We start from the raw sequence: 12,747 nt of genomic DNA, 5'->3' as shown, positions 1-12,747 counted from the left end.
AACAACAACAATGAAGCAAAATATTTAACTAGTTCCAACAGGTCATTTGGAAGGGGTTTGATCGTTGCTAAGTTTTTAAGAACATAAATACTGCAAAAATGGTTTATACTCTCAGTCGATAAATATTTATTTCCAGGCAGCATGAATCCATCACCGATGGATAAATAATTATTTAGCTGGACTTGGAAGGAGGTTAATGGGATTTTGCACCTTGTTTCAAAGAGTAATTTTTCTTTGGCAGACACCTCTTTAGGGACAGAGGATGGATTTTTACTTTTTCAGAACAACCGATTTTTTTTAAAAAAAAATGTCTTCCTCTTTCAACACATGCCGTTCCTTGTGCTGTATTTGTCAGAAGCTCCCTGTTATTCTGGAGATTTCATCCATCCCCGCTGCTCTATAATTCATGTCACTCAGCAGCTCATATTAAAGTCAGCACCACTCTCCTAACAATTCTCATTTGCACTGTCATGAATCAGTTATGCCCCGTTTGCCCTCAGCACTCATGTAATTTACATGAGAAAACCAGTTCCTGTCTCAGCCACTCTCATTGGCTTTGACCTGAAGGTAATTTATCAAACAGGCTCCTTGAATGAGGGTGGAGCAGGAGAGGACTATAAGAAAATGTCTAGGGCAAATAACCAGCAGACTGTTAAAACAGTTATTACATCCACAGGTGATATAACTGTATCCTTTGAAAGGACGGATCACACATCAGAGATAGATGTACATATGTCGAGCAGTTTCTCTTGAGTATCCTTGATTTGATAAGGTACAATTGAATATCTAAAGCAGCCTCAGTTGAAATACTCTTGAGGTTTGAATAATATCGGGTCCATAGGTACCTATTCTTTACTACAGGCAAGTGAAAAAAAACACTAGCACACTCTTCAGGAAAGACACACAACTCAGGGGGCAGGCAGACAAAGCTTGCTGACCTTGATAGCTCTTGTTTCAAAAGATAAGGTGGCAAGTGGGGACACAGAGCCTGAGAACTGGTAGGGGAGAAATTGCCTGCTTAGCTTGCTGAGATTAAGAATTTCAAGATTAATTTAAATGGCAACTTTGAAGCAATCCCCAATTGAAATCAGAATGGCATCAAATAAGTACTTGGGGAGAACCCCGCGTTCTAAGATGTAATCTAGAATCCAAATGTTTTTTGATGAACTGTGTGGGAAGTTAGCCCACACCCAGAGAAGGAAATATTAAAAAGGCAGAATATTATATTTCCTCAAAGGATCTTAAAAAGGCAGAAAAGCATGCCCAGTTTTTCTTAATAGCCCCAAATCTCCCTCCCCCAAGCGGAAACCAGCTCTGTAGAAATGCAGATACCGTAATCTTGTCAGAAAGATTGGAGCCAGGAAGCTGGGATTAGAAAGAGAAAGATTCCTAGAATCAACAATCCCTCACACCAAAAATGCAACAGTCATCAGCCACAGCCCCAGGGAAACAGGACATAATAGGATTAACCTTTGGGACATAATAGGATTAACCCACCATCATCAGAATACCAGAAAGACACACTCAGGCCCAGGTCAAAATTCATGCCAGAGGAACAACTCCAAACAAAAGCTCAAGAAGGTATAAAAACCCACCACTTCCTACTACATGTAGTCTGCTTTCCCAAAGCCATCTTTCTATCTGGCTCTCCTCTTCAATAAACTAAAATCTTCTTTCTAAAGCAGTATCCATTTTGATTATTCCCAGTTTGGACTGGACCCTGATGAATATTTTTCTTTCAACAACTGGTAGAACAGCTACTTCTCACATCACTCCATTAAATTGCATATCTGAAGTGGATTCATTTTTGACTTCAGGTTTTGTGTGAACACAGCTCTTGTGCATACATTTATCGCTTACTGCGTTATGTATGAACACAGACATTGTGGTTTATTCAACAATCCATGATTAAAACCAGCCATGTCTTCCTGCAACGTGTGAATCCAACTAGTTACTGAGCCAAATGCATGCTTGATTCAGAATCAGGCTGTTAAGAATAGTTGTGCATTAAATTTTCTCAGTATTATGAAAATAACTGATGCTCCAGCATCTATGAAAGGAAGAGCAGTGATTTTTTGTTCAACTTCATTTCCCCCTCCTTTTAACTGCACAGATGGTGAAATGTTTCATTCTATTTATAAAAGCATCATTTTCATAAAGACATCTCATACAAAAGAAATCCTAAGGTTTAAGATGCAAGACAAATCTTCAGTGGAGTGGCAATTGCTTTTTGAAAGGTACAGCTAACGAAAGCCACAGTGCTCAAAATATTTGACAAGAAAATGAATTGGGTTTTCAGGATGAAATAAGCTGCAGCTAAAAGTCTTTCTTCTCTCTTCACTGTTAAGTACATCTTGGTAAATCTTATGGAACTTTTGTTACGGAAATATAGTAAAAGGTAAAGGTTCCCCCGCACATGCGTGCTAGTTGTTTCCGACTCTAGGGGCCGGTGCTCATCTCCGTTTCAAAGCCGAAGAGCCAGCGCTTGTCTGAGGACGTCTCCGTGGTCATGTGGCCGGCATGACTAGACGCCAAAGGCGCACAGAACGCTGTTACCTTCCCACCGTAGTGGTCCGTATTTTTCTACTTGCATTTTTATGTGCTTTCGAACTGCTAGGTTGGCAGAAGCTGGGATGAGTAACAGGCGATCAACAATAACTGCTACAAAAAGTATCTTCTAAGCTAGAGGTACAACTGATATGAAGAAAGTAGAATGGTAGGTTTCAATTAAAGGTCATCCATTTTAAATTAAAAGGAACAGTTTAAAGTTATTCCCTGCTGAAGTCAGTAAAGCATAAAAAAATGTAAGATGTTATTCAGAATGAGGTTGTGACTATTCTTACATAACTCCCATCATCAGAAGGAAATCATGTAGGATGAAGCAAGTTGAAGAGCTGATTCAATGGTTCCCATGTCAATCAAGACTGCAAACAGGTGGCCCTCAATCTGCTGTTAGATTGTCGCTTCTAATGTCTTCATTCTGTCTCCATGATTGGCTGAATCTGAATCTGGGACTGTCCTCCAACACAATTTGAAGACTATAGGTTTTCCATCTAGGCCTTAAAGTGAACATTAGGGAAAGAATATTCTACATCGCCTTTTTGAGTAATTAAGTGCAAGGCAGCAGATACATTTTGCCATCACTTTTTTTTTACAGTAAATAACAGGGTTCAAATTAAATTGCTTTGTTTAACTAGGTCTGACGATTTGGACATTCTTTGTTGGAGGTGGCTGATGGGATAGAGAGAAGGTCTCCAACCTCATGTCCTCTTGGATTTTAGTCTTTATTTAACCTTTCACAATTTTAATTGTTTTCTATAATCGTTTTAAACTTTTTTATCGTTCTATAAGCCGCCCAGGGTTGCTACAGCAGTGAGATGGGCAGCATGTACATTTAACAAATAACATATAAAATGTGTCAAGTAACTAATCTGCAGCAAAGTGACAAGGGGAGCACATCAAATAATACTAGAGGTGATCAAAATAAATACAGCAATAGGGGAATTAAAACAGCTGTCATCCAGAACATGCTTTCCCCTTATTAGAAGAGCTATATTGGCTTTCAGTTAATATCTGAAATGAATTCAAAGGTCTCCTGTTTAAGATCTTTAAAGCCGGGTAGAGTTTGGAAATGGGGTAACTTAGAGAATCTTCCATATGAGATACCTGTTCCTTATAATCATCCACAAGATGCATTGGTGCAGTATTTTGTAGCAGAGCTTATTTGTTTATTTTTTTGTCACCTTGATTATTTCAAAATAGATAGATGATAAATAGATGATATTTTAATTTGTATCAACAACGTTCTGCAGAGCTTGTTAGTTTCCCCATTGGCTGGAATTTGCTTCACTGTCTCTTGGGATTCAGTTGATGTAACATTCACAGGTCTTTAAAGGGGAATTGTGCCTTGGCTCAGACGTGTTTTGTGTAACACCAATAAAATGAAAGCACCTTGCTCATTCCAGTTTAAAATGCAAGTCGGGTTGATTTGAACTTTCTTGGCTCTTTGTGGAAACGATTTTAGCATCCTCTTTGTCTTCTCTTCCTCTGGCATTTGAGTTCAAATGTTTTAATTTCCATTTTAAATTACTCATCCTGTATTGCTATTTTTGCAAATTCAGTTAAGGCTAATTTTTACTATCAGAACAAGCCAGCTTCTTAAACAAATTGACTTGTTTTAACAAACCTGGGCTCCCTAAGCCAGAATTCATTGGATTTAGATGAAATGGCAGTCTTGTAAGCCAATCACAAATAGAAATAAAAAATCTCCAGTATTTTCCCTATGAGATGTGGCTATGCAAGTTTGGGTAACAGTATACAAGAGCACACTATGATCAAGCCAGACAAACATCATGGAAAAGAAATAAAATCCAGGTATACAATATTATTCTGAAACTTGTCTTTTCTCTCCATGGTATTAGCTGTCCTGGTAACCACTGGGTGAGTAAATTAAACATTCATTGCAACCAATTCATAGTCTCATCTTAAAGCCTGCTCCATGTGACACCAACTCTCTCTTCCTTCCCAATTTTGAAAACAAAAACAAATTCAGCAGCAGGATTTGTTGCATTCTCTCAGGCTGTTCATACATACCTCTGTTGAAGGATAGATAAGAGTTGTTTGCAGTAATTATCTCCATTTTTAGAATACCCTTTCAGCTCTTGGTATGCCTGATCATGCTGAAACACAGCACAGGGATTGAGTCACTTAGAGGGTTTAACATTTCGCAATATTTCAAGCCTACGCTAGGGTGGCCTGCTATGTTGTTCTGGCACAAAGCATTTGGAATTGTCTGTACCTGCATGGGGTGTGTTATTGTGTGTTTGTGTGTGGGGGGGGGGAAGGAATGAGTGAGTGGCAATGATTCTTCCCAGCAGGAAACATTGGGAATAAAGGAATATTAAAAGAATAATTCATTTCTTAAACAGATGAACCAATGAGAATATATACAGTGCCAAGATTTGTGAGTGTGCATGCACAATAATTTCAGCTACTAAGGTGCACTCACAAAGAGATGTATTTACAATATCACACCTTTTTTTAGCATCCACACACGTGTACATGCCTGCTCAGTTACCCCCCTCTTTCGAAAATACCATTTTTTTTGTTTTCCTAATGTATAAATGATGTTAATTTTTGAAAGCATTACAGTATTAATACAACTGAATAGCACAAAGCAGCAAAAGTTAAACCAGTTTGTACCCACATGTAGTGGATCCAAGCAGAGAAAGAGAAAAATTCTGGTAACTCTATCCAACTCTATCTAGACTTTCTGTGAAATATTTGTAACTCCCAAAGGACAAAATAGCAATAGCATTTAGACTTATATACCACTTCACAGTGGTTTACAAGCCCTCTCTAAGTGATTTACAGAGTCAGCATATTTCCTCCAACAATCTGGGTCCTCATTTTACTGACCGCAGAAGGATGGAAGCCTGAGTCAACCTTGAGCCATTGAGGATCGAACTCCTGGTGTGTGGGCAGAGTTAGCCTGCAATACTGCATTCTAACCACTGTGCCACCACGGCTCAAATACATTTGAAGCTGTAATATATGGATATTATCTTCAAGGATGTTAGTATTTCTCATTTATTTTTTGCAATGCATCTACCCAAAATGAAATTTGAAACATGACCCAGGATTGAGGATGTGTTTCAGGCTGTCCTCCAGTTAAAATCACCTAGTGGTGAAGCTCAGAGAAAAGAGTTACATATGATTTGGCTTCCTGCCTTGATAATTGGTTGAAATTAAGATTCCAGCAAGGTTCAGAATGTTTTACCGGGGCAGGAGACGAACGTGATAAAATCAATGATTGAACAAACAAGGAAGTTTTCCCACTACTAGTAAGGGCACTGCATTTTATTCTCTATAACTCTTTACACACCCAAGAGTTGTTTAAAAACAGTCGGAGGAAATTTTGCTGTAACTTTTTGCAGCCTCCTTCTTGATCTGAATGATAAATATAGTCTTTGAACTGGAAAAAAGTTAGGCATTTCTGATGTAGGACAAGGGTGGGCATTGGCAGAGGGATATAGGAGGCCTTATAAATTTTGGACCTGCTTTGAAACGGGGGAAGGAAGCTACTATTGTTGCAACAGATTTGTTTAACTAGGGTAGAATAATATGTGTTTGTGTCCTTGTTTTAATTCACATTTTTTTCAGTGTTTTTGTTTAGTTTTGTCTCTGTTTAATTTTTTTTCTTTTGGATTTTTTTTAAATTCCCATTTATATCCCACCCTTCTCCGAAGACTCAGGGCGGCTTACAATCTAAGCACAAATCAATGTGCTTAGCAATAGCCTTCATTCTATGTATATGCCTGCTTATTAGGGCTTTCGGGGGCCCCCAAGCGGCATTATTACAAAGTCAGCTTAATTGCCCCCAACAATCTGGGTCCTCATTTTACCTACCTCGGAAGGATGGAAGGCTGAGTCAACCTTGAGCCTGGTGGGACTCGAACCTGCACTAACTGCAGGCAGCTGGTGTTACTTAAGGAGGCATTAGCCCACTGCTCCACCAAGGCTCTTGATTTTGTCTTTTAACCTTTTCAATTAAAAAAAAAATATAAAAGTTTAAAAAAAAAGGAAACCCAGGGATGGTACGTCAGGGCTGCAATTCGGAAATAGTACAAACCCAGGGGGGAAAATTGTATTTGGTTAATTAAACTCCTTAAACTTCACATTAGATTACCGGTACTTAAACATTATTGATCAGTTTGTTCCAGTATACTGGATAACTTCCCCACCAGCTGGTTATTTTGCTTGCAGTTTTTGGAGGAACTCTTGCCTGCTTCTCCCACAGATTCCCCACCCTACTAGCTTCAGCCAAGTGGGGGGGAAAAAGGAGGCTGAATTGGGAAAACAGGTTACGTTTGGGCAGAAGGAGCATTCTGGCAAAGGTGTGTTTTGAACACAATCATTGTAGACACTATTGTGTGGCGTTACCCGTGGCATAGGAGCATGGTGGCTTGCATAGTTAGGACGCTAGGTTGGAGATTAGCAAGCCCGCGTTTGAGACTTGAGTGCTGCCCTGGGTCAGGGTGAGCTCTCATCTTTCACTCCAGTTTCTGCCGGGGACATGAAAGGACCTCCCAACTGGGTATCCCCCCTCCCCGGCCACAGCAATGTCACTGGCTAATCCTTTCAACCTGGAAGTGCCTCGTTGCTTCTGACACAAGTGCAAAAACCCCCCCCCCAAACCAACCTAAAACCGGTCATCCTTTCAAAACTTCAAGAGTTCCCACCAGCCTCGTAGATGAGCCTCAAGCTAATCAACAAAGCGTTCTGGAGGGTCCTGTGCTGCTTGTGGTCTTTCCAATGGGGTATCTTCTCCTGCACCTTTTTTTAAAAAAACCTTTCATACCCAACATCTTCATTTCTCCAGGAGGCCTCCAGGATGGCCCCCACTCTGAGAAAATCGAGATGCCGGAGGTAAGCAGTAACGTGCCTCAGCTTTTGAGTAGGCACAAAAGGAACTGAGATGCTTGTTGTCAGCTTGAGGAGGAGTGAGCAAGTTGGAGACAGAACTTCTGGAAGAGTGAAAAAGATAAAAGAGGGAAGGGTACTTAGAGCATACAGGAGTCTACGGTACAGCTCAACCCAGTGGCCGGCTGCTCAATCCAGAAGCCAGCTTCCATGTAAGAGCCCTCAGCAAGTCGTGTAAGAACAAGGAATTCTTCCTGCTTGCCTCCAAGCCCTTTTGAAACTGTCCCCTTTCCAAGCAGACATGCAGTCTTCTGGTGAACGCGAAAGGCAGGAGGAGAGAATTGCACAGAAAGGCCCTTGTTCTACTCACCATGCAGCCAGCGAGTGGGTTCTTCATTCTGAACTGCCTGTTTATTGCTGTAGCATTTCCAGTTTGGTCTAAGACTAAGGCTGGGTGTTTCACAGCAAGAAATTAGGTCAGATGAGCAAAGCAAATACAAAGTAATTAAGGGACTAGCCCAATGGGTGATTATTATCCAGTGTACTTCCTGATAGACGAGGAAAAATCAAAAGGCTATAAGCAGTTAGAAGAGTGTTTTCTGAGCATTTTTTTTAAATCAGCCTGCAAACAGAGCACCACTGTAGAATGGTAACTGATCCCACTTGGGTAAAGTGAGCAAAGGGTTAGGCTAGAACTGACAGTTCTCTCTCGTAATTCAGATCCTCAGTAATAAAACTCAGCAGGTGACTCTGAGCCAGTTATGTGTCTGAAACCTTTACCACTTTACTGATGGTAAACTTGAAGCATCCATAATGGATTGCACACAAGAAAGCTAGAAAATCAATGTAGCAAACATTTCTGTCCAGATTTTCCCAAGAACCTGCAGCCTAAATGAATTATATTGAGTAACTGTCCCTGATAGGTGATAGATCACAACTTCCACAACTTCTCCAAAGTACTGCAGACCCACCCGTGATGTAATTCCATAAGCACACTAAAGTTGTTTTAATTCAGTAACATTTTCTGCTCTTGTTGTTTTTCCAAAGAACAATTTCAGAAGTAAATGCAAGACCCAAGCAAATATAGAGCTTTCTTTTTGGTGTCCTGCTTCTTAGCTTCTCCGTGGACCAAGGTAGCTGCCAAAGATATTCAACTCCACTCCCAACTCTTAAGATATTTAAAAGCATATAAGGACATTATTCAGTCTGGATTTATGAAAAGGCCCATGGGAAGCATCCCCAAAAGGGAAGGATCAGAGGTCAATGCCTGTGAGAGATGAAGATGGCAAAGAAGCTGTCGATAAACGTTGGATAGCTGTACTGCCACATGGGCCATTCTTGATGTCCACAAGGAAATGTGTCTTATTCCTTAAGCTGAAGACAGGCATTTCTGCTATTCCCTTCTCAATCTTCCCTCAAAACACCTTCCAAGCACATTGAACAATTCAAGGCGTGCCCATCTTTCTTTGCCCAAGAGAAGAGCAAACACAGGCAAGGCACACCTAGGCTTATGCAAGCTATTTTCATTCAAGGTGTAGTAGGCAAGGATTGAAGATGTCATAATGCTGACAAACCTGTTAGGTAGCTAGCTAAAAGAGAGACTAGACTGATTATCTTAAGGACCATCTATCTCAATTTCTGCCCATCCTGTATGATCAGGCAGATCAGGCGTAATCTAATAACATCAGTCAGGACCAGGAAGCACAACTTTCTTCCAGGGCACTTGTCTCCGAACAGCATCCCCTCTGACATCCATATAATAATAATAAGTTGGAAGGGACCTTGGAGGTCATCTAGCCCAACCCCCTGCTCAGGCAGGAAACCTTATACCATTTCAGGCAAATGGCTGTCCAGTCTCTTCTTAAAAACTTCCAGTGTTGGAGCATTCACCACTTCTGGAGGCAGGTTGTTCTACTGGTTAATTGTTCACACTGTCAGGAAGTTTCTCCTTAGTTCTAGGTTGCTTCTCTCCTTGACTAGTTTCCATCCATTGCTTCTTGTCCTGCTTTCAGGTGCTTTGGAGAATAGCTTGACTCCCTCTTCTTTGTGGCAGCCCCTGAGATATTGGAACACTGCTATCATGTCACCCCTCACTCTTCTCTTCGTTAAACTACACATACCCAATTCCAGCAACCGTTCCCTATATGTTTTAGCCTCCAGTCCCCCAATCATCTTTGTTGCTCTTCTCTGTACTCTTTCTAGAGTCTCGACATCTTTTTTACATCGTGGTGACCAAAACTGGATGCAGTATTCCAGGTGTGGCCTTACCAAAGCATTGTAAAGTGGTATTAGTACTTCACTTGATCTTGATTCTATCCCTCTAATGCAGCCTAGCACTGTGTTGGCTTTTTTGGCAGCTGCAGCACACTGCTGGCTCATATTGAAGTGATTGTCTACTAGGACTCCAAGATCCCTCTCACAGTTACTACTATTGAGCAAGGTACCACCTATACTATACCTGTGCATTTGATTTTTCCTGCCTAAATGTAGAACCTTACTTTTTGCACCATTGAATTTCATTTTGTTAGATAGCACCCAGTGTTCAAGTCTGTCCAGATCCTCCTGTATTTTAAGCCTGTCTTCTGGAGTATTGGCTATTCCTGCCAGCTTGGTGTCGTCTGCAAATTTGATGAGTTCTCCATCTATCCCCTCATCTAAATCGTTAATGAAGATGTTGAAGAGCACTGGGCCTAGAACAGATAACTGGGGCACCCCACTACACACTTCCTTCCATGTAGATGCAGTTCCATTGAGGACCACACGCTGAGTACGGCCTGTCAGCCAGCTATGAATCCATCTGGTGGTGATGCTAACCCACATTTTTCTATCTTATCAAGTAGTAGGTTGTGATCTACTTTATCAAATGCCTTACTGAAGTCCAAGTAAATTATATCTACAGCATTCCTCTGGTCCACTATGGTCCACATCCTGAAGGTGCTTAAAAGGTCTTCAAAAACCTGGCTGTTTCTCAATTGAGGTGAGTGGCAAGTCCATCACGGAATTTTAAAAGTTGCTTTCAATGTTTCTCTTCTGGACAGATATCATTCTTTTCCTTGTTTTTTGTTCTTACTTTTTTGAATGTTAACAGTGCTCAGAATCTTTATGGAGTTGGGTGGCCGCCTAAATTTGACAAACAATAAACAAAGACACATTGGGTCAAGAATAATAATTTAACACTGTATGAACCAGGACAAGTTTTGGTTATTTTATATGGTTTAAAAATATACATAGTGTGATATGTAAATCCAGTCAGTCATACATGTAGCCTGAAACAATCTCTGTTGTGTAGAATATTGAGAAAAAAACATGATTTGATGTTTGCAGAAGCGTAACAGATACCTGAATCCAAACAGGCTAAACTACTATTCCCAGGCAGTCCACTTTGTACTAAACATATTCAGTAGATGTTGAATATTAAAACAAAAACAAAAATGGAAGAAGGGTGAGGAACATTGCTTGTATCTCTCGTGGTGGTATGGCTCCCTAGTGCTCCAAGCAGAAAATCTCCTCAGGTTGGTGGTACAATATATTTTACTGCAGATCCATCTTGTATGTTCTAGGTAAGAGTTTAATCCTCTTTTAGAGTTTCACCTGAATACATAGGGATTCAGGTGAGTGGAGATTCTTTTCCAGCCCCTGAAAGTGAGACGTAATCCCATTGGCCTGGAAGCAAATACCTCTTATTACCAGTTAGGACAGAACTGTGGTCTCAGGAAAATAAATGTGTTGAGAAATTGCATAAATCAAAGAAACAACACCTCTAGGTGCTCTGACCTATTTTACCATATTTGAAATTATTAAACAAAGGAGCAACGACAAAAATCCATCCTTATCTTTGTTTTCATAAATGTCCATAGGCTTTCTTAGAAGATGAAAAAGAGTAGTGGTGATGCCTCATTTGGAAGGGATTGAAGGGAAGTATATTCTTGAAGGGCCTCCTGACACAGTGATGGACTTAAGTTACATGAGGACATCCTCCACCTGAAGGTTAGCAAATACTTTGTAGTAAGACAAATGGTTGGATAGTCCAACCAATGACCAAAGAAGGTAATAGAATCCCCTTTTAGAGATAGGCTCAAGTTGACTCCAACAAACATTTGTTGGGATACTTTCGGTTGAGTTTCTACACCATGCAGGAAATTCTATAAAAACCCAACAATGGATGAAATTTAAGGAAGTCTGCACCAAGAGTCTTTATTGACAAATCAGCATCAACTCACCTAAGCAGATTTTTCTATACATTTAAAATAGTATTAGTAAATGGAAGCAGCAAATTTATTTTTTGCCTTCATGGAATCATTGAATTATATTATTATTTTTTTATCCCATGCTCTTCTAGCAGTTAGTTCCACTCTCCAAGAAAGCAATACTTTGAGGGAATGGTATGACTCAGACATTCACAGATTTTGCAAAATTGATTTTGATCCAAGGTTAAAATAAAACATGTCCTTGGTATTGACAATGGTGCATGTGGCACTATCAATACTAAGAAAATACTCTGCTCATGAACACAATCCCTAGGATTTGCCTCTTGAGATAATAAGCTACAATTTACGAATATCTATCTCACCGAGAGGAGGATCTGCCATTTGGGCAAATAGAAATTTCCACTGACTCCTCTGTTTTCAATCTGCTTCAGAGGCAAAATTGCCTGTGGGGACAGCAGAAAATGGTGATGCGTCATTTTCAGAAACTTGTGCTGGATCAGATTAGCCTTTTCAGACAGGAGATGGCTTGTATCCAATGTAATAGGAACTAAAACCAGCATTATTATGGAAAAGACATTTCCATCCTGAGGTTCTACCAGTTTTTATCTGAACTTTGCTTTGCCCAAAGAGTTATTCCATTTCTATCCTGACTTTCAATCAAGGAACATCAAGGTGGTAAGAGCAACAATGTTCACGCAGCTTTCTCCCATCACTAGTCAAAGCTCCTTATTGTGAGTTGTGTTCAACTATGTTCTTGGTGTCTCAAGTCACAGTTTATTGAACATATGCAAACATTTCCATATGCTACTGGAAGGTAAATGGGTTGCATGTGTGTTGCTCAATTATGATGTGCTTTAAGCTTATCATGTTTTATGGCTTGGCATGAAGTGGGAGTCCAACTCTTGTGGCTTATAGAGTACAAGAAGTAATAGCTTAGTGTGATTTGTGAATCCAACTTCTGGTTAATCTGCTTAGAGGACTTCAGCCTACGTTCAGGCCTTAAGTTTCCCTCTGCAATCATTTAATTAGAAAGAAGACAAATGAAGGCCTAGTGCTTAGTATTTATTATGAAAGTGTTTTCAAATCTAAATTCACAATATTGATTGATTGATTCCAA

At 40.1% G+C, this 12,747-nt stretch overlaps 1 protein-coding gene across 1 annotated transcript in view; it reads right to left on the bottom strand.

Moving 5' to 3' along the window:
• NOSTRIN (nitric oxide synthase trafficking) overlaps positions 1–7,837 on the bottom strand; it is a 39,253-nt gene extending 31,416 nt beyond the window's left edge. The window contains exons 1-2 of the mRNA XM_081318787.1: positions 7,793–7,837; positions 4,594–4,679 (exon numbers count right to left, since the gene is read on the bottom strand). Coding sequence (XP_081174913.1) covers positions 4,594–4,679; positions 7,793–7,819 — 113 coding nt within the window. The 5' untranslated portion in view covers positions 7,820–7,837. The remainder of the gene's footprint in view (positions 1–4,593; positions 4,680–7,792) is intronic.
• Positions 7,838–12,747: the final 4,910 nt, after the last annotated feature.

Source organism: Vipera berus (genome assembly GCF_964194415.1).
Source record: "Vipera berus genome assembly, chromosome: 1".
Taxonomy (NCBI): Eukaryota; Metazoa; Chordata; class Lepidosauria; order Squamata; family Viperidae; genus Vipera; species Vipera berus.
This window is presented reverse-complemented; position numbering and strand designations above follow the sequence as displayed.